The sequence below is a fragment of the Barbatula barbatula genome (genome assembly GCF_947034865.1).
Source record: "Barbatula barbatula genome assembly, chromosome: 3".
NCBI lineage: Eukaryota > Metazoa > Chordata > Actinopteri > Cypriniformes > Nemacheilidae > Barbatula > Barbatula barbatula.
In genome coordinates, this window is record NC_136764.1 from 18,122,417 (window position 1) to 18,143,701 (window position 21,285).

General features: G+C 36.6%; 4 protein-coding genes across 5 annotated transcripts in view; 1 reads left to right on the forward strand and 3 right to left on the reverse strand.

Annotated features, from left to right (window-relative positions):
* Positions 1-3,074, reverse strand: part of pkn2a (protein kinase N2a) — a 20,424-nt gene extending 17,350 nt beyond the window's left edge. Inside the window, exon 1 of one of the 2 annotated variants that reach the window (XM_079453233.1) lies at positions 2,670-3,074. In XM_079453233.1, coding sequence (XP_079309359.1) covers positions 2,670-2,690 — 21 coding nt within the window. In that variant the 5' untranslated portion in view covers positions 2,691-3,074. Of the gene's footprint in view, positions 1-1,107; positions 1,194-2,669 lie in introns of those variants that run through there. The other variant, XM_079453234.1, reaches the window with a different exon arrangement.
* A 1,478-nt stretch (positions 3,075-4,552) lies between these two features.
* On the reverse strand, positions 4,553-6,967 carry lmo4 (LIM domain only 4; the record flags this gene model as incomplete). The annotated part of the gene is made up of 4 exons (XM_079451952.1): positions 4,553-4,717; positions 4,877-4,973; positions 5,324-5,576; positions 6,931-6,967. 4 exons carry the CDS (start codon positions 6,965-6,967, stop codon positions 4,553-4,555), a joined length of 552 nt encoding a protein of 183 aa, XP_079308078.1.
* A 1,618-nt stretch (positions 6,968-8,585) lies between these two features.
* hs2st1a (heparan sulfate 2-O-sulfotransferase 1a) lies at positions 8,586-17,506 on the reverse strand. Its single transcript, XM_079452499.1, has 7 exons — positions 17,119-17,506; positions 12,919-13,151; positions 12,750-12,835; positions 11,482-11,620; positions 11,182-11,279; positions 10,951-11,108; positions 8,586-10,549 (listed from the first exon to the last, which is right to left on the reverse strand). Exons 1-7 carry the CDS (start codon positions 17,240-17,242, stop codon positions 10,323-10,325), a joined length of 1,065 nt encoding a protein of 354 aa, XP_079308625.1. The 5' UTR covers positions 17,243-17,506; the 3' UTR covers positions 8,586-10,322.
* On the forward strand, positions 17,133-19,781 carry selenof (selenoprotein F). The gene is made up of 5 exons (XM_079452500.1): positions 17,133-17,831; positions 18,431-18,598; positions 18,700-18,763; positions 19,041-19,090; positions 19,190-19,781. Exons 1-5 carry the CDS (start codon positions 17,784-17,786, stop codon positions 19,319-19,321), a joined length of 462 nt encoding a protein of 153 aa, XP_079308626.1. The 5' UTR covers positions 17,133-17,783; the 3' UTR covers positions 19,322-19,781.
* The last annotated feature ends 1,504 nt before the right edge of the window (positions 19,782-21,285 follow it).

Here is a 21,285-nt window from a genome sequence, read left to right on the forward strand (position 1 = left end):
ACAAAGATATAGACAATTTAGTGCACAGACAATTACATTTAAAAGGGATAGTCCACACAAAAAAGATATCTGTCTGTCTGGGACATCATTGACTAACGTAGAAAAATTATAATGATAGTCAAAGGTGCCCCAGAACTGTTTGCTTTCCTACATTCTTTAAATATCTCATTTTGTGTTCAACTGAAACAAAATAAGTTTTTTCACTATGGAAGTCAATAATGTCCCAGAAATAAAAATCCAAATATATTTCTCTGTGTTCATCAGAACAAATGTATACAGATATAGAACAATTTGAGGGTGAGTAAATGAAGACAGAATTTTCTCACCATATAAATAATTTCTTAAAATTATACCTGCACGTTTGTGTTTATATATAAATAATTATTTTACACAGTACACACAAAGATTATGTTAAAAAAACTTGTATTTTGCATAAGATTATAATAGTTAAAGAGCTCTACATCTAAATAACGTATTTCCAGTAAAAAAGAAATATATATAATCGATGATGCGATAATCCTCTCTTCAGTGAGCGCCTCTGAACATACTGTCTTTACCTAATCAAATTTAAAGCTGCAGTGTTTGCCTTTATTGTACATCACCATCTTTGTCTGACACACAAAAATCGCAGGTTACTTTATCTTCTTAACTAACTACTTATCTTTGCATGGGTTGAATTCAAATGACGTCAAATTTACATTTCCCACAAAATCGAATAAAACAGCTAAAATAAATAATTATTAAAAGCTTACTATTATGATTCAGAGATATTTGATACTTGCTCAATAATTGTTTTTGTTTACTTTCACACCAACAACAACAGTGTACAGATTGCAGCTTTTAAATAACAATTTAACCACGTTTCATGATCACTTATTTACTTGATAGATGTCCAATAAACATTATCGCCTACAGTCAGCCTCTCATTACCGTAAAATAAATCCCTTCAAAATAAAAAAGGCTAAGACACAATCACTCAATCGCGGTTAATTTTGCGATAAGGACTTGCTGACAAATCCAACAATGACTTGATATGATCTCATCTTTGCTTTGCTTGAAAATAAATGTAGATTAACCATTCATGGTAAGAAAGTTCACAATTATCACCTGCAGTAACATTAGTCATTAGATGGCATTCATTATCCTCCACCGCATCCTGCACACTAAGCCCATAAGCATGTCCTCATGAATACACACACACAGATAAACAAACACATAAAGTAACAACATATCACTGACATCAGCAGGTAGGATAACTGGTTTGAGTGGGTGAGCCAAATCCTGCTTAGACAGCTCTTCACCAGCTCACAGACAACATGAGAACTAGCACAGGTCCTCTAATCTTCCTCTAGTCTAGGGGAAAGTGTAAGCGTAAATAAAGCTGAAAACAAGGCACATATTTCGCCTCAAAAACGTTCAGCAGAATGTGCTTGTTCAGGTCTGGAAAATGTGCAAATGTGCAAATTTAAAGTGCGAATCTTCTGAACCTGTATCTCTGGTGATGATCTTGTTTACACCCAATGGAGCTTTTGAAATTCCACACGGGCAAAGAAACTAAATAAAAATAACTGATGTAAATGTTTTGACACTCGGCTTGTACATACAAGTGTGACTCATGGGACAGGAAACTTCGTTCCTACATTAGGTATTATCTGTAGGAAAACCAAGTTACACCTTATCTCTTCCTCACATGTGCTGTGCAAGACAACCAAAATGGGCACAATATAAAAACAATCAACTGATACAGCACATGTTTAAGGATAAAGAATATTTGATCCTTTAGTATTTTGCACTGAATGTATAACTTGTGGGCAACAACTTGCACATTTACACATCTTACTACCGCCCAAGCAAAATGACATCTGTCACCACGGTTCTGCATACCAGGCAACCACAAAAGTTTCTTCTATTTCTGAAATCTTGTTGCATAATGAAATAATGATGCATGTTTCTGACCATAAAATTGACAGGACTCTATCAAATAAACCACCTTGACCAGAAAGTCTTATTTCACAGCACTGTTACGACATATTGCAGTGAGACAAGTCATAAAACCATTTCTAAAACAGAAAGAACTATTTACATACAATTTAGTTCAGTTTGTATGTATCTCTCTGGGGATAAACTGTTAAAGGAAAAGTGTACGTTGTAAACACTTGCTGTTTATCTTGATGCCTAGTATAAAACTATTAATAACAGTGAAAGAGTAGAAGTCAAATCTGCATAAATTCTTAACTTCCCAGTAAACAACAAGAAAGTTTTACGGTATAGGGAGGCAAATACTGCATCAGCAAATAATGTCTGCGAAAGTTGAGACACAGCCAGTGTGCACGATTCCGACATATGTTGAGTTTGTTTGTCCCATCACAAACGTGCGTTTGCTTCGGGAAAACGCACATGAATCGGGTTCTTATATAGACACTACTTCACTCCAACGGGGTAAATACATCTTCCATATTAATGTCATGAGTGTTTTGAGGCCCATTCCGTTTTCCCATGTTATGAGCTCTGCGGCGGCAGGAGCAGCAGCTTCTCCCTAAAGCAAAACTCGTACAGACACGGAGAGAGTTGCGCGTAGAGCCCAAATAATGCCTATAAAACCTTAAGGTCCGGGTGCACACTTTAATAATCTAGCGTCAATATTTCATGAAATAAAAAACTTTTCCTACCTGCATGGAATCGGCGGCCATCTTGGTTGTGAACTCTTTTGAATCAAACTCTGTGGGGAAGGGGAGGTGAGTCACTCCCAGAAAACAAGTCTTGTGTTTCCCGTCTCAAACGAAAAGCGCTTTATTTGGGGTACGATCCTCCGAGTGACCGGGAGATGCTTGGAGTCCCATGGTTATGGTCTTGTTTTGTTGTAAAAGCACGGGTAGAGTCGAGCTCAATGCAAAGATCCCTGCGTCTGGGATGAACACGACACATAACGCAGCCGCTGCTAATATGGAAAGGGGAGGCGGGTGGCAGAACGCCCCAAGTGCAAGTTTCTGTTCCCGCACCCAGTTCAGCCACGACCCGTCCACCCTCCGATCATGTGATCAATACATGTTTCACAAACACAATTTCTGGGGTGAGATTTCCCCACAACAGTCTGATCTATATGAGCAGCACCACTCTTTTGGGGGGCTTATTCTGTTTTAAGACTCTTTAAGACTTATTCTATAGGATGACCACTATAAACACTGGCATCTATAGGGATTATTCTAATGCACACTTTTTAATCTGTTTTGGTTTCATCTATATAAATGGGTCAGAGCCTATATTTAATTTTGATTTGTTTTTAGTCAAATAAATTCATTAAGCTTTGTTCTATAGCACTATTTAGTTTCTGACTTTTATATAAGATGAAACACTGAATCTAGATTTATTCTGAAGGAGGAACACCTTTCATATAAAATACTAATATTTACTCTAGAAGTGTAAATAAATGTATAATGCACATCCATGTTAGTAATATTAATTTACAGTTGGTGAAAAAGTATCAAAATATAAAAGCGAATCTACTCTGGTTCTCTGTGTTACAAGAAGAAAATCAGTTTTACAACAAGTAGGTGATACAATGGAGCCTAACCCTAAAATAGTTTTGTGTAAAGCTTTTACATTTATGCATTTGGCAGACGCTTTTATCCAAAGGGACTTCCATTGCATTATATTATACATTTGTTTCTGAGAATGTGCAATCCCTGGGATCTAAACCATGACCTTGGCGTTATAGCGCCATGCACTTTACCCCTGAGCTACAAAAAAGATTATGTTTTTTAGATTGGTTTGTGTAAAGCTTTTTACATCTTCAGTGCATGTTTAAAATCCACATTACTTGCAGGTTTGGAAACTCTGATTTAACGTGGCCATCATAAGTGACAGTTTCGCTTTTTGCCGACAGAGGGGGCTGTTTCCAATGTTTTCGGTTCGCCCAAGTTTATGAAACTTTGTTATTTTTCATGTTATGACGATGCTTTAAACATTTTGTTAGGATTTTGACTATTGCCAATAAAGTTAACATTACTTAGTAAACAACACACTTAAAACTTGAAATGGTTAAATTCTTATTACAAATTTTTCTTTAGCAGAGAAGAAACATCACATAAATCCTTTTATTCAAATACATACAGAAAATTAAATAGATTCGCAAAGATAATTGGACTTCTTGGATGCTTCTGTACTGACATCAGGTTGAGTACAGCCACCCCATTACCAAAAGATAAACATCACTCACAAACCAGTGGAAGATGGCATTTTCCAGTCTACTCTATAAACAGGCACAGTTGCAGGGATACTGAAGTTCAGTACAGTGAACCGCAGTAGACTAATACCACAACCCAATGAAAGCAGGTCCACAATATGCATAAGAAAGGTCATTCTGTACAAACCAATTCATAATTGATTATGATACGCAAGGATGCTCACTGATTGCTTTTCAGCTCCGATGGTTAACCTCATTTAAACTGCGATACATTATCGCACACGTTGATTTCCACAATATTCAACTTTCATCAAATTGTCTGCAGCTGATGAAGCAACTACGGAGTTATGTGAAGTCCTGAATATAAAACTAGATCTTCTGTTCTGGTATTTTGTGCTCCATGAGTGAATCCAAGTGGTCGTTTCGGTGTGCACAAGCTGCTGGCGTGTCTCGCTCACAGAATAGCTTTCCATTCACATAGTGAAAACGGTCACCAGGTACTAACTGGTTATGGCAGACGGAGCAAATAAAACACTGTAACAAAAAGTTAAGAGACAGGTGTGAACGTTGCAATGCAGAACACAAGTTACAAGCCACAGTTTTGCACATCAGCCTCCAAGCTATACATACAAATATATAAAACAATGAATGAACATCATAGATGAATTAATGAAGTGCATTTTAATGGCATACCTTGACATGAAACACATTGTCTTGTGCTCGCATAACCATTTCACTTGCTGGGATGGATTTTCTGCAAGCCATGCAGGCTCCACTGTTACCAAATAGTCTGTAGTGAACAGCACAATCAGAATATAAAACAATCTTTTAATAACCAAGTCGCTTCTTTTATTTAGGCTATGTTACAATGTTACTTATGTAATGTTACTATGTTACTAATGTAACACAGAGAGCAATTTGCTGCTTTAAAACTGTTATTGATGCCGTTTGATTGTATATAGTTGAGAGGGAAACCTCCCAATCTCTGCTGCTTACATACAGCTTCAGTCTTATAATTGTACTGTTACAGTTGCTGAAAACCATATAAGATGCATGCATTAACTGCTCTCAGTTATGTAGTGTTATGATTGTAAATCATATAGATGCTATTAACAAAAGAGAGCGTTCCTGTACTCAGACCTTATATAGTCACTTTTGCAGAGAATCAAGCCACGCTTCGTGAAACAAGATGAGCCAATTTCTGCCAACTGGGCTTGACAGCAGGAGCACTTAAGACAGTGGAAGTGCCAGTATCCATCCAAAGCAAACAAGAGGAACCGGTCAGAAATATTGCATCCGCATCCAACACAGCATTTCCATGCCAGGGCCCCCATTCTGTCCTCAGGTGGCTGTTTATTGCCGGCTGTGTTTATCATAATAAATGGGTCACTGCCTAGAATAGATTGTTATGAAACATTTGTTCAGATTACATATAGAGAACAGCAAATGATTATTACAGTTACTCGGTATGAAAGAACTTAAACAACTAGCCTATGTTAATTCTGTATAGCAGACAGATTATTAGATCTTAACTATACGTGCTTGCTGGACAGGAGCACGCACTCTTACCTTTATCAGAATTACTGAACAAATAAAGCGCGCACAGCCAAACGACAGATCCTCTTCACTTCAGCAAGCTTAGCGAATCATATCTGTCTGTGATAGAAATACAAATCTATTCTAGGCGAAAAAGGCTTCATTTAATGGCATTTAACGTATATGTCTCTTTTGTAAATCCAGCACGCCGAGCATCTCAAAGTTACCGCTGAGCTATGTCAACGGACGTCTGTCCCCTTTAAACATCCAAGAGGTGACGTCAGGCACCATTCAGCCAATCGCCAGCCTGCATATTTTGGTTCAAGCTCCAGCAATGCAACACAACACAATTATTGATGTTATCAGCATTAAATAGCGCAATCATAATGTGAATTTGACAACTTTTAACGGGCTGTCAAAATGTAATTGTAAATAGCAAAACTGGCGCACAGTCAGATGCATGCGCCAAAATGAGGACAATTACTTTCTTAGAGAATTGAGAGTAGAGAACTGCCCTAAATGTTTTATTTGGAGTGATGATCAATGGAGACTTATTTACTTTTATTAAAAATCTAATTACACCTCACACCGTTTTATGGCAAAATCACATTGAGAGCAGTGCGATGAGGCGAGCCGTTAAAAACAGAGTTACGACACTCGCATGGACGGCTGATGGAAGAATGGAATGTAACTCGTGTCATGGGAAAGATATTAATATTAACAAGATAAGCCACTGCCATTACAATGAATTGGGAGGTATGCAAGAAAGACAAATTAAGAAAAACAAAGAAAAAAAACAACCATCTCTCTTGCTCTCAACAGGTATTTGTCTCGCTTTTGTTTAGCACCTATTGTATTAGTGCTCCTGTAAGACGTATCACTTATTGCTCCCTAAACTCCCTGTAAATCACTTTGGATTAGAGCGTATGCTAAATGAATAAAAGTAGCCTATATGTAAATGCAACGCTCAATATGGCCGCTTTAGCGAAGGCAGCTGTCTTCAAGTGAAACGAGCCAATCGTCAATCGATTTTCTGTGGCGGGGCTCTCGTGAGCGCATGCACAGTGGATGAAGCGATCTTGAAATTTTATTTTTAGCGCAATTTAAGCGGCGCAAACCCAAGTTATGGTACGGTTCATGTCAGGTATGATTATTGATAGGACAGATTATAAAAATATCTGCGTTCCCCCATTCTAGTAGAAAGGACTTACTTGCTATCAACCAACTGCCCAGAGGCGTTGCAAACATGGCCGCCGAGTGTCACGATACAATAAGCTAAATTTATGCAAATATAGTGATGTTGTCTGTCCCGCTAAAATCCATTCAAATAGGTTGACAGCACGGATTTGTTTGGAACTAGCGCTCCTTTAACCTAAGTGTGTCGCAACTCTATTTTTCAACGGCTCTGATTGGGTGGGAGAGAAATAATTGTCACTCATTATTTATGTCGCTATTGGAAGCAAGTCTTCAAATGTAGAAAATTCCATAAGTGAGGATTCATTTGGAAGATGCATGATGTTTGCTTTCGCAAACCTCGTCGTTCAAAACCATTCTTAACCAGAATTTTGGTTGCACTTTATCAAATACAAATATTGGTAATGCATTTAGCAGTCAAGTAAATGAAGTAAATTAATGCAAACATTTCCCTAAGACATCTGAAAGTAAAACAGAAACTAGGCTGGGAATTAGCAATATGAATGTAAATAATAAAAACATGCATCAGACTAAGTATGAATGTTAAAAAATTATTATTGTAATATATTATTGTCGGTTTTGCCTGTCTTCCTGTAAATGGGATCAGCATTCACCATTAACTGAATTATAATGTTTATGTAATGTCATTAATCTAATGGTGGAAAACAAAATCAGTGTGAAATGGAATATCAGTTGTTTCTCCACAGTTCCATTATTATTTGGTGAGAAGCCGCATGTTGTGATATTTCAGTTAAAGCACTAGTCACATTAACTAAGGGTCTGAGCATATCGATAAACATCACAATCAGACAATACGTTTATTATGTGGAGAACCAGCACTTTTATTTTCAACATGAATTGCATCATCCCTTTTTCATCAATTCCAAATTTAGTTTAAAAACCATCTATTTTCACATTGCAAAAACATTTTCAATTCAATTTACTGAATTGTCCTAAGTGGTAAGTCATAACTAAACATTCCCCTAATTCATGTATCCTTTCCCCATTGACTACACCCAACAATTATGATGTTCATTAAAAATGAAGTGACGCTTGATGTCGCTCAAATATAGAAAGGGGTTGTTTGAATAGCCCTTTATTAGTCACAAGGACAGCTCAATCTCCCATTATGATCTTGCCGGGGTGGGAGCTAAAACGCTGACAATGACCATCAGATGCTACAGACAGCCTTTCATTTGAGTGCTAATTAGAAAAATTATATCTCTGAAAGGCAGCGTGGTATCTGTTCCCAGTGTGTTGAGAGGCAAGCTAAAGAGACAACAATGAGTTAATAGAAAATTTAATTATTTACACAATTACGTGGGCCATGCCATTGAAAAGTGACTCAATAATACTTTAATTGTCATGCTGATTACAGCTCCCCGAAGACGGACTCAAAAGCACATCGTCTCTTTAAAGGTTTTTGGCTCAGATTAGATAACGGAATGGTTCCGAATGAGAGGATATTGCATTGTGCACAGCATTGCTAAGGTAGTCTTTGTCACAGCAATGTCTTTGTGTGTCTCCCTTTATATAATGTCTATGGTGAGCTACTCTGTGGCACAAGTGTGGTCAATGAGTTAAGAGCATTAATGGCCATTCACTTCAGATTAACTACATGTACGAGGATGAAGAAATTATTTTTCAAAAAGAAAAACACAATTATCTTTATCATAGTTATATGTACAGTATTTACTTTCCATTTATATAACACAACCAACCTATATTGTACTGTTCAAAGGCATTACTTCAGGTGTTTAAAATAAAATGATTAAAACAAAAACTGACAATGATGGTAAAATACCATTAACATAGTTAGGATTACAATTACAACTGTAAAAAGAATAACAAAGAGAAAAACGAATAAATCAGACTGTCTTTATTATGGCTGACATACAAAATCTACTGAAAAAAATCTCGGTTTTAAAACACTCGCAGCACACACATTTAGTCTAGAATTAAAAACAACAAATAGAGATTGTAACACACAGATACCTCATTTTATCTGTATAGATTACTCCTTCATCTATGGATTGCTCTAAAAACACCATAAGCACCTTTTAAACCTCCATAGTGATATTTTGATTATTAATCATGGTTTTGAGGACAAAAGTTCAATTCCAGCACATATTTCTAAGCAAATTCTGTGATGCAGTATAACATGCTCAAATCTGTGATATGACCATATATACAAATTCTATATTTGTTGAATGTGTTCCTGGGACAACCTCTATCAATAAAGAGAGATCCTCTCTTTGATAGCATCATCAAATTTGTCTTTTTCAACTTTGAGGTTCATATGACAGTCCATCAATACCATTGGTGACCCATTAGCATGCTGAGATAGCGATCAAGTGATATTTACACTTGCTGTAGCAACAGCTCTGTCTCACAGATGCTTTACTGTCATAAAAAAGAAGGCACAGTGCTAATCAAATGTTAGATTTTGTTCCTTCCAATTAACCTCAATGTCATCTCTAAATCATCAAGCAGAAAACTATTTGTATGTTGAAATAAGAGGATTGACATGCACATATTTGAAATGTCCATTCAATCATTATGTTACAAAATATGATACAATCATCTAATATTAATACAAGCAAATAAAAAATGCATTTGATCGATATCAATAAAATGGTACACATGCACATACGGTTGCTTAAAATAAAATAACATATGCAATCATTTATCCTTCCATATTCAATGTTTGGTCCCACTGTAACGACCAGTATTTACATACACATATTAAAAAAGATTTTCTGTAATTAATAAAAACGGAATAAACTACAAGCTTGTGAAAAGACGGTTCTGGATTAACAATAGCAATTGTGGAATAATGAACAAAAGTATTTTTACCACTGTAAAGCGTTTCATTTACTCTGTCCATATATTGTCCATAATCAGCCTATTGAAAGTACCAGAAAAGTTTTCGAATAACTCCTTTTTTTCTATATCAGTACAGTAAATCTTTTACAATAAAGAACTTTAAATATTTTGAATGTTCAGTAGTCATCAGTATTCTGTTTGACACATAAGATGTAATAACTCTCAACAGAACAACATTCAGTCAAAACTGTAAATGTAGTTCATTGCATGGATGTTGGTAAATTAAAACGTTTCAGAAATGTGTCAGGACTTGTATAAAATCCACATGGCAGAGCAGCTGTGATGGCATTAATAAAAAGATCTCAGTTACTCAAAGCTCAGCTGCGAGCTCTTCAACATTTATTAAAATGATGCGTATGGTGGGCTAAAGCTCACGGTAGCTATTTGGCCTGAAGACTCTTCATTTAATAGCATCTGTTGCCCTAAATGTACATATCCAGATGGAGAAGAGTTACATATGAATGTTTTCTCCCTTTCAGTGTTTCTAACAACAGCATTTAGCCTGATGGAGTGCACTCGAGTCTCAAGTAGTCTTTGGGTAGATCTTCTCATAGAAAAAGTTCTGTGCCAGTAGGTACAGTTCTCCATCTTTTTCCCTCACTGCATGGGCCCGGACATATTGGAACTGCTCTAGTGCAAACTCATAAAATTCATTTTCCATTTTCCAGATATCCGACTGCTGCAATCTGGCAATTGACTCTTTGGTGGGTGGCTTCTTTTCACTAGTTTTCCTTAGATGTGATTTTTTCCCTTTGGAAATAGAAAAACACAACGTAAAGATGGTTATCACACATTATGATTTTTATGGTGTTAGAAATTCACCTCATCCTTTTTTTGTTGTCTGAACAGCAAATACAGTCTGACTTTGACAACACAGATTCAAACCATTTTCATATGCCATTTGAAATCTGACTTTATGAAATGTGTCTGAATGGTCAGATTGGATTTAAAAGTAGTTTTACATCCTACCGTGTATGTAACATAGAACAAACATGGTATTCACTGTACATTGACAAGTGAAGACACTTCCTCAACACTATGGCCAGATGTCGAATTTCTGACCTCTTTTTTCACAACTACAACTAATCTGGGTTGTTGTAGAAAGGTCTGTTGGCATTATGTTGACGCTTGCATTAATACTGCAATCATACCTGTTCGGTAGAGCTCTGTGGCTCCCTTAAAAAAACGAGGAAGAGCAGCCTCCAACATCATAACAAAGTCCTCCAACTCCTCTGTCACTCCAACAAGCATATATTCATTGACCAGATTGTATTTGGCTTGCTCCAAAGCCCATTTGTTGCCAATGTTCCTATAAAAAAAAAGATAATTAGGAGAGTCCAAAAAGTGGTAGATTCAATAAGACAAAGAATTATGAATCCTACCAGCACTCAGAGTAGTGACCACAGAAGAAGGGAATCTGAAGCCATAGCTTCTCTGGAGCACAGTCAGACCCTCCAGCAGCTACACACTCATCAAAGGTCTACAAATTACAGATGTTTACAGAATGACACAATCACTTGAAAAGTCAACTTTACATGACAATAATATTGACAGCAAAATTAAACTTATTAAAATAATAATCAATGCATTTTGTGAATATAAATACATATAAGCAAGAACAATTCATTTAGGCAAACAGCTCTCATAAAACTATGTAACTTCTAAATTAAAGACAGGCTGACCTTTTTGTCTCCTTGCTTCCTGCGCCGTAAGCCTGGTCTGTAGTCATCACCAAAGCGCAGGAAGTAGTAATAAGACACCAGACGTTCAATGGGGTCTCGGATAACATTAATGTAAATTGGCTTTTTCTTTACTCCAAATCTAGCAAAGAAAATGAACATATTCAAGTTTTATACTCCATAAATGAACACTGATATTCTTCCCTCTTCCAAATTTGATGTTTTCTTTAATGCATGCATGTGTATAAGCGTCTCTGAATTTTTATAGGCATTTTAGTATTTTAAAAAAATGGTTTAAAGGGGTGGTGAAACTGTTTCCTGCATTCTGACTTCTTGTTAAACATGCAGGCTTCTCATGCTTAACATGATCAACTTATCAAAAAATGAGTTGGACGTATAGAGTAGTATTTCTGTGCTCGAACCAACCCCATAGGGTTCGTATAGGTTTCAGAAGGTTTTTTTCTAACATGAAATTCCATCTTAGTCCCTTATAGGATAATTCTCCTGGAAAAGCGTGCCCATGCGTCAACCAGCAAGAACGAGAAAAAGAGCACGCCCATGCACCAACCTGCGAGAGTGGGAGAAAGGCTGCGCCCATCAAACTAAATACTCTTCAAAGAAACAAGGTATGCAGTACTTCTCTATAGGTCCTAAAGATTAATATAAGATTGGCAGAAAATGCTGGAGTTACCCCCTCTTTAAGCCAGTTATTTTTATATTTTGCTGTAGTAGGAAAATACAAACATTCCTTTTGCCATTTTTTGTAATAATACAGTGAGATTTTTGTATGCACATGGAGTGTGATAACAGCCAGTGCTCCAAACAAAGATCTGGTCTCACCATTATTAAATCTGTGTATTATTACATAAAGAAAGAGGAAAAAAGTAAAACAGACTCAATCAAAAACAACTGTTGCAATGTCTCAAAGATGCGTGAAGAAACCTGCCTGTGAAGTAATAACATAATATAAATAATTGGATTAAACCATTTTTGGGTGTAAACTATTAACGTGGGATATTTGCACAGTACTGTAGGTATATGGTTTAAGAATTTGCTTTAATTGGTGCACCGCTTTGCCTTTTCCTTGCAATTGACCAAAATGTGTAATGTAAATTATGCAGAATGTTGCCAAATCACTGTTTTGTGTTGGCAATGAACACAAAATCTGAAACCACTCTAAACAGCATTTTGTTTCCATTCGTGCAAAGAAATTGACCACAACAGATTAAGGGAATTTGAATAAAGGAGAATGGCTAGCACACAGCACGCACTTAGTGAAGTCAAGAAAGGACACATGTCCATGGTAAAAAGCAGGCTTCATCTCCTTCCATAACGTCACATTCTTTACAAGCCGGACCTGCAAAACAAATAAAATGAACAAGTTAAGAAATAACCAATTAAGAGTTTCATCTAAACAAACAAGACAAAAGTCTCTCTAACCTGGTCCTGAAGGGACATGACGGGGTTGTTTTTGGTGGTATTAATGTGCAACACATGGTAATGGTTTCTGCTGCAGAGGTCATAGGCGATGTTGGTGAAGGAGGTACTGGCTGTTTTGGGTACTCGGTTGTAGATAATCACCAAATCTTCCTCCTCCATTAAGTTCTCTTTCACCCCTTCCTGAACGTGCCGTTGTTCTATCTCTCGTATCTCATGTCTGGCAATAGCTCGTTCTGCAATGGAGGGGTGAAAGATGTTAAACGACAATAAGGTCTCTAGGATGAGGGGAAATTTTTGCATAATTTATTTAAATAACTGACACAGCATTGCAAGATACCTTGCAATCTATTTTCAAAATATTACTTTAAATCAAAAGAGTAACAGAAACATTTTACAAGAAACGTACAAAGAAGCAATTATGCTTTAAAATTGTTGTCATTTTAGATAAAATAATATATATTCAAAATTACACATAAAACAAATAGTGAAATAAAAACAAAATAATGACCCTTTCTGATTCTGTTGTATGGAGAAAATATAGGCTTTGTCAGTAAATTAGAAACTGAAAAAGTTTTCTGGCCTTGGAACTCAAGGGACCTCAGGATGGAAACTTGACAGTTTATATAATGTGTTGACAGTAACGTGCGAACGCAGTCTGGTGTCCGAGCAGCTGCTCCTGTAAGGTGATGATATCAAGCACAGCAGATTCCCACTCAACTCTCGGCTCTTGGGTCAAAAAAACCCACAGAAGTCTCCAGTACAAACCACCACACAGACAGCTGGTGGCACCCATGACAACAACTGTTGCTATGCCACATTATGACAGACTTAGCAGCCTTAACTTGTTGCTCTAGAAAAGAGCAATTCCATGCAAAGATTCAATTTACAATAATGTTTTTAGTACCAAACGTTTGAGAGGTCTCTGTAAAAGTTTTTGATAAGCCTTATACTGTATGAATTCTATAGTCAGGTTAGTGCTGCTTTCAGAATGACACATCCACACTCATAACGGTACACATTCCTCATAAATGGGCGCTTGAAAATGAAATTAAAATAACTTTTTAACTTAAGTTTTACGCTCAATGAAGTCATCCCTTTTACATTTGTTGAGTTATTGCTTCTGTCTGTTTTAATTTACAGAAACCTACAAAGTAGGCTGTCTCTCAAAAACTGTATCCTTTTTGTCACATCCATAACACGTGTATTTGCCTCATCTAAAAAAAAAAAAAAACCCTGTGTATAGACTGATATTTGTCTGATGTCTGGACTCTATCCACAGGAGTTTAGGACAATATAAGAAGATGATACTGGTAATAAATACATTCTCAGAGAGTATATATTCCGAATATTAACTATTCACATCCAAAATGCTAAAACTTATCTAGATATTTAAAACTGCAAGGAAAACTATCTTAAAATGTTTACAATAACAAAAAACGTTAAGAAATATAAATCCACCTTTTGTATTGGTTGTATTAATTGCTTTAACAATCCTATAATTTACAATGTGTAATGAGCTGTAACAGGGAATTGTTCAACTGGTTGCGATAAAAGATGAGTCAAGGCTAAAGTATTTAATGAAAGACTGTGGCAGGCCGCTTTATCATCTTATTTCTCATTACTGCTGCAATACCTAGCTTAATGCAATAATATAATTGCAAGTTAATGAGAAAATCAGTCTGAATCATTACCTATTTCCCACTGAGAGACACACAACTGCTGCATTTTGCTGAATGAAAAAGCGCTCATTTAGAAACAGTCAGGTCAGGCAGTGTTTGGACCCTCAGGCTGACCGTGTTTATAGCCTTTTCAAATAAAGGTTCACTTTTATTGGACATCAAACACGTTATGGCTTTGAGCACCATTTCAGAAGTACAAATTTTGTTAAAATGTTTTATAAAACAGAAATATTTAACCTTGACTTGTGATATGACACTTAAAATGCATGTATATATGTGTGAAAGGCGAGTGGCATCCAGTAAAGGCCCAAAATAATAAGATGAGGGAATGAAATGTAATATCTTCAAGTGTCAAACTGACCAGGAGGAGAGGAGAATTTATCCCTTTCAGCTGTCAAACCTGACAAGTTATACAATGATTGATGCATTTCCAATAACCCAGTTCGGGTTACTATCATTCAAAAGATAAAGTAAGTAAAATCTAAAAGGGAGACTACAATACAGTCTTGATTTGGGGTACTTTTTGTGCTGACACTCAATAAACAAGGTCTGATAGTTTCATTATCAAAAAATGTATTTGGTTAATTTTGTGTGAGATTTGCTACATACAAGTATGATTAGTATGTATAAACTTCTTCTAAGATAAAATTGAAAGAACACTGGGCCTCATTTATCAATCTAACGTAGAAACGTGCGCAGATCCGTGCACAGAAATCGTCTTACGAAAGGGTTTACGTGTGATTCATCAAACATTCGTAAGCCGCCAATCTCATCGTACAAATGATCGTACCTTGATAAATGTGGCGGCTGAAATGGGTCGTAATTTACATATCACGCCCCTATAAATTCAGGGTGTAGACACCTCACCCCTAGATTTAGCGACATGGAGAAACGTATACAACAAAATTTAGAGATCTATTATTTATAACTTAAGGAGAACCAAAGAAAAATAAAAAATGCCTTGATGCATACGTATCTTTTTTAAACATATTTATAATCTATGCAGCCTACAAAACCCTACAGTGTTACTTATGTCTCTGGGGGAAGCAAAGTATTTGTTTAGGTTACATGTCATTCGTGGGCTCCAAAAACTTTTTAACAATCAGCAGAGCTTTCACAGAGACGTCATAAACACAGTAGTCAATGTAGTGTGTGCCAAGCCACAAAATATGGCTTGGGTTCGTCCGCAGCCCCATCAGGGCTAAAAACAGCACAGACCTGAACTTCCATTAGTGAGACAAACAAATATCAGGTTAAATATCAAATAACTTTCCAATGCTAATGAACAGTGGAGAGTGCATGTCATCTGCCATCGTTGGATCAAATGGAAAAACATGGTAAATCAATTTCTCAACAACTCAAAAAGCACAATCACAAAACAGATCTCATTTGTTGCAATTAACTACTATGAGAAAGGACAAAAGGTTGAAAAAACAACATAAAATTCAGAAAGAGCCAAGGCTGTCAGCTCTCTCAAGTTTTAAGCAGATGGAAAACCTTTACCCTTACCTCTCGGTCTGCTAATGTGTCTCATATTCCTCTTCAGTTGTTGAACTATACATAGACCACATCTTAGTTGACACTAACAACTTAACATGCTAGAAACCTGCTTGCCATATTTAATCGAATGACCGTTAATCAGACAAAGCATGACATAACTTGTCTGTGACAAAACTATGGGTTGTATCAGTGAAGGTGCTGTAAAACAGATATGATGTGTAATGTATTGCCGTCAAAATGGTAAAGCATTCAGAATAGCCGTGGTGAACACTAAATAGCCCATATCCAATCACTCCAGGCATGTGTGAGTTTGACTTGTATCATGAACTTGTTAGACAGTTGGCCTTTGAATGACAGCAAAACCAAAAGCTCACAGACTATCAGCCTGTTGCTTTAATTGTTCTGTTTAGAATGGACAATATTATTGGCCCTTACTTTAATATATACAATGTATTGCGCATCTGTGTAATAGTGGTAGGTTTTGTGCATACCATACTAAACTGATATTATATCTTGTATGAATGCAAATGCAGTTGTGATAGATAGATTAGATAGATAGATAGATAGATAGATAGATAGATAGATAGATAGATAGATAGATGGATAGATGGATAGATGGATAGATGGATAGATGGATAGATGGATAGATGGATAGATGGATGGATGCTTGTTACCTACCATCAATATTGTGTCAATCATCTAAACACTCCACCACAAAAATTTACATTTTGTGACATTCGGAATGAAACCTCGCTACTCCATTTTAGATTTCTTGTTCTTTTATAAATCATTACGATTGGTCACCCTTAATGCTTGTCTGTGGGTTTTGCAAAAAAGTATTAAAGTAGTAAACATTTCTCTGTAAATAGTCAGTTTAAAAGATACACGCTTTGTGATAATTTTCTGTACACATCAGTATCACAACGATTATGCTCAATTAATTGTGGGACCCATAAAACGTTATCACGATTAAAATACGATTAATCGTGCAGCCCTGTATAGCGATATAAAAACATCTCACCCAGCTTCCCCCGTGACTCCTCGAGCTTCTGAATTTGATTCTCCAAGAAGATCATTGCAATCCCGAAGGCCAACAGAGCCAGAAGTTGAAACTTGGGTGGCATCTTTATCCGTAGAAACCCCATCAAAGAATCCAACGCAGAGATGGCATTGAGAAGTTGATGACAGATAGTTCACGGATGCAACGGACAACAACGATGCTACTTCATGATCCTCGGAGTCACAGCCCTCGAGTGTATCACAGACAGCAAACTATACAGCAGTGTAACGTTACACTCACAGCCTCATCGAGCAGATGCCCTTAAACACAGTGTAACTCGGATTCCTTTAATCTCAGACTGCACTTGAGCAGCAGCAGTGTTGCTCTGTTGTTGTTAAATCTGGGCAGCGGAATCACGTTGTGTCAGTGCGCATGCGTATTCGAATGGCGTGACGTCACTCGCTCAGCTGTCGCTCTGTGACTGGAGAATCCCATTTCACTCAACTTTGCGAACTTTCTATATTACAATGGGCCAGAAAACAACACAGTCAAGTTAACAGTATATCCGTGTTTGTCAATACATATCTTTGTATTATAAATATACATTGGTGAAAAAAAGCTAAAACGGTTTGTGTGTGACGTACTTCCTGGAAAACTCGCAGTCAGGAAAAGAAACGCACTTACTGATGGCGGGGGAGGTGTACCTGTTCTGGTTACTGCCGCTTTTACAAACGGTAGGCGAATAAAATGCACGTCTAGATTTAAGACTTTGATAGCGGATACTCTGGCATTGCATAAAATGGACAGTACGGGGTAATTTGTGAATCTTTAAAGTTGAAGCCTCTGGTTAGCCGGTTCGCTAACGTTAGCTCATGACGTGGCTCAACCATACAACGTTAACCGGCTAATTGCGTTAATGATGCATAGAAGTGTAATATCGCTGTTTAATGTCTGTTAATGACATTAAACATCACTGGTCTTAATTTCAACATTTTCCAAACAACCAGTATGTCTTATCTGCAACCATCCACGATCAGGGAACGGAGAAGTGTATTCGCTAACATGTCAAGTCGTATATCTGCGGTTTCATTTTGTGCTGAAGTGTGACGTCTCAACAGCAAACCTTTGTTTTCATAGTTGTTACTAAAGCCTTTTTTTGTTGCAAAACTTTGCACCTGTGGTTTGCTCTCCATTTGCTCTTTCCTTTGGTTTTTATGACCCTTGTATGTCAAAGAACAGCTGAGAATTTCAAACGCGCATATAAAAGTTGTTAACATGATTGTGTATGTGTTGGGTTTTCTAATGTGCTTAATGTCTTTAAAATGTTTTCCAGCTCGCAGCCTATGGAGCAGAGCTCTCCTCAGATGCGTGTAGGGAGCTGGGTTTCTCCAGCAATCTCTTGTGTAGCTCTTGTGATCTCCTGGGTCAATTCAATCTGCACCAGTTAGATCTTCCCTGCAGGCAATGCTGTCAAGAGGAGGCTCAACTGGAGTCGAGGAAGGTGTGTGTAACATTTCACCGTAAGCCAGATCAATGAAGCAAAAAATAAATACAATCCCGTTAAGACTCATAAATTGTTGTCTGCCACATTTTTTTATCCAGCTTTACCCGGGAGCCATCCTTGAGGTCTGTGGATGAAAATTGGGGAGGTTCCCTCAAGTCCAAGGTAGATTGAGGATTTTTTAATATTTGTAACAAAAGTGGCCAATACTTTAAAGTTAATAGTTGGTTAAACAGTCGCTCCGTTTGTATTTATAAAATATACTTTTCCAAAGTGTGATGAAGTTCTTGTACATTTAAAATGCTTCAAAGTTTGTTTTTCATATAGCAGCTGCTTCACTCACCTGTCTGTCTTGTTGTGTGGCAGAGACCACTGCCTGGACTAAAGTGTTTGCTTTTTTACTCTTTGGTGTCCAATCACTTTTGTAAATCTTTTTTTTTAGCTTTTGTCAGGAGCGACAAGCCAAAGATGTTCAGGGGTCTTCAAATCAAGGTTAACATTTCTTTGTAAATAATTAGGATTTTTTAAAAATGTATGATTTCATTTTTGCTTCAACTAAATGTTGATATCTTTCTTTTTGCACTATTGCAGTATGTTAGAGGCTCAGACCCTGTACTAAAGCTGCTGGACGATAGTGGGAACATTGCTGAAGAACTCAGCATCCTCAAGTGGAACACAGACAGCGTTGAGGAATTTCTTAGTGAGAAGTTAGATCGAATTTAGACACATTTTCACGGTTTACTTTTTTTTCTGTGTCCTTTATTTGTTTAGATCTTCATCTGAATGACAGAACCACAATTCTCTTTTTCTCTATAATGGACATAAATGGAACATCCCTCTACAATTTCACATTGTAGAGGGAATAAATGTGTCTGGTTTAAATTTATGTGATTGATAAATATTCTACATATTGTTTTTTATTATGGTTTAGTTTTTTTTTTACATCATATGTCTGAAGTGAATCTTGTTGTATTGGTTTGGAGAAGCTTGGTTTGTCTCCTCGGAAGCACATGTTTGTGTAGATTTGCACATTAGTGAAGGCCTGACAGTAAACCAGTTGCTGGGATGTGAGGCCTGAAGACCGTGTAACTCTCAAAGCATGTTGTTATGGTGAGATCTTCAAGCTCTACCCCAGTATGAGATGGTTCAATCTATTCATTAAAGTTTGTTTAAAAAAAGACAATTGAATCTTGTTTTCTTGGTGTGCATAGCAAATATGTTTTGGTTCTTAATTTCTAACAAATGCCCGGATTCAATATTTGCGGAGTCCCGCAGAGTTTAGCTACAACTTGCCTCAACACACATGACTCTAGGAGGTTCTAATTTGCAAAGTGAGATCTTGATTAGCTGCTTTGATAAGGGTTGAAGCTAAACTGCAGAACACCGGCCAACTTTGGACACGCCTGCTTCATGCCATCTTGTTGATTAAAATACCTCACATTAGAGGGAGCCCCAGTGTAATGCAATGAATACTTCAGTTTGGAATAATTATAATTCCAAATAAGAATTTCCTTATTTTAAATTATTCACATGAATTGGTTTTTCACCACTAGATGTCAGCAAACAACTTGACACAAGTTACAACCCAAGAATAACATATTTTTCAATTCCCTGGCACAAAATAGAGCTTTAGAATAAAAAACAACTGCAATTGTTAAAGCGGCAAAATAAAAGTTTTATGATTTCAAAATGAACTAATTTACTGAATAGGTAACATATATGTAACAGTTATCTATTACATTCCAATTGATTTTAGTGTATTTTTTTCATAATTCTGTAATTTGCATATTTAATTGTTTTGCCCATCTTCTGACGTTTTTAGAAAAATTCAACCATTTCATAAAAAGAAATGATGACTTTATTCGTGTTCTGAAAACCAAATAAGAAGCTGCAAATGATATGAAATAGGTTTATAGGCTAATCTGTGTTTTTCATAAAAATATTTGTAAACTCTAACTGTAAATCTCTGTTGTGTTATTGTTATTGTTATGGCCTGCAGATAATTTGCAGTGAATCACTGATGTCGCATGTTTGGCAAATCAGGCTTTTCACAGATTTGCTTAATATGTTTGAAGTCATTATTTTCATGATTGGGTCCTAATAGTGTTAGTCAACAATAAGAAGACAGACATGTATTTTGTGTCCTCATCATGTCTATATTTAAATGAAATTTTCTTTCACAGTTCAACAGTTTTATGCGTTGAACTATATTTTACATCTCCCATCTGCTTTACATTTTAATGCCAGCTGTTCTAATCTCACTCCATATTTCACTGCAGCAATGGTCAAGATGGAGAATATGTAGATAAATGCTTACACTATTTTATATCTAAAACTTTTCGAATTTATTGTATCATATTCAGCAAAGGTATAAAATAATATAAATTGTATAGTATACACTGAAAGACCACTGGGCATTTGGTATTTATAATATATACCATGTTGTTTCACAAGCATACACATGAACAATACACTGTGATACATGAGAAACTATCATTATGAGTGTATGGGAAAATTGAATGGGAACTAAAACATACTCGCCCTCCCAGGGTGCAGGGTTAGTAAGTTGTAGCAGATCTACTGCCAAGCAGGACTACAGACACTTCTCATCTCTGATGAATTCCATATGTACTCTGTGCTGCACTTCTCCTTCTTAATACATCATAGCATATTTCTTCCATTACACC

Excerpts from the sequence above, each read along its gene's own strand:
- hs2st1a (XM_079452499.1), bottom strand. The coding sequence starts at position 17,242 with ATGGGGTTTCTACGGATAAAGATGCCACCCAAGTTTCAACTTCTGGCT. Across the intron at positions 12,836-12,918 it reads TCATGTCCCTTCAGGACCAG|GTCCGGCTTGTAAAGAATGT; the intron begins GTTAGAGAGACT and ends TTTGTTTTGCAG. Across the intron at positions 11,280-11,481 it reads GGAAGCAAGGAGACAAAAAG|ACCTTTGATGAGTGTGTAGC; the intron begins GTCAGCCTGTCT and ends TGTAATTTGTAG.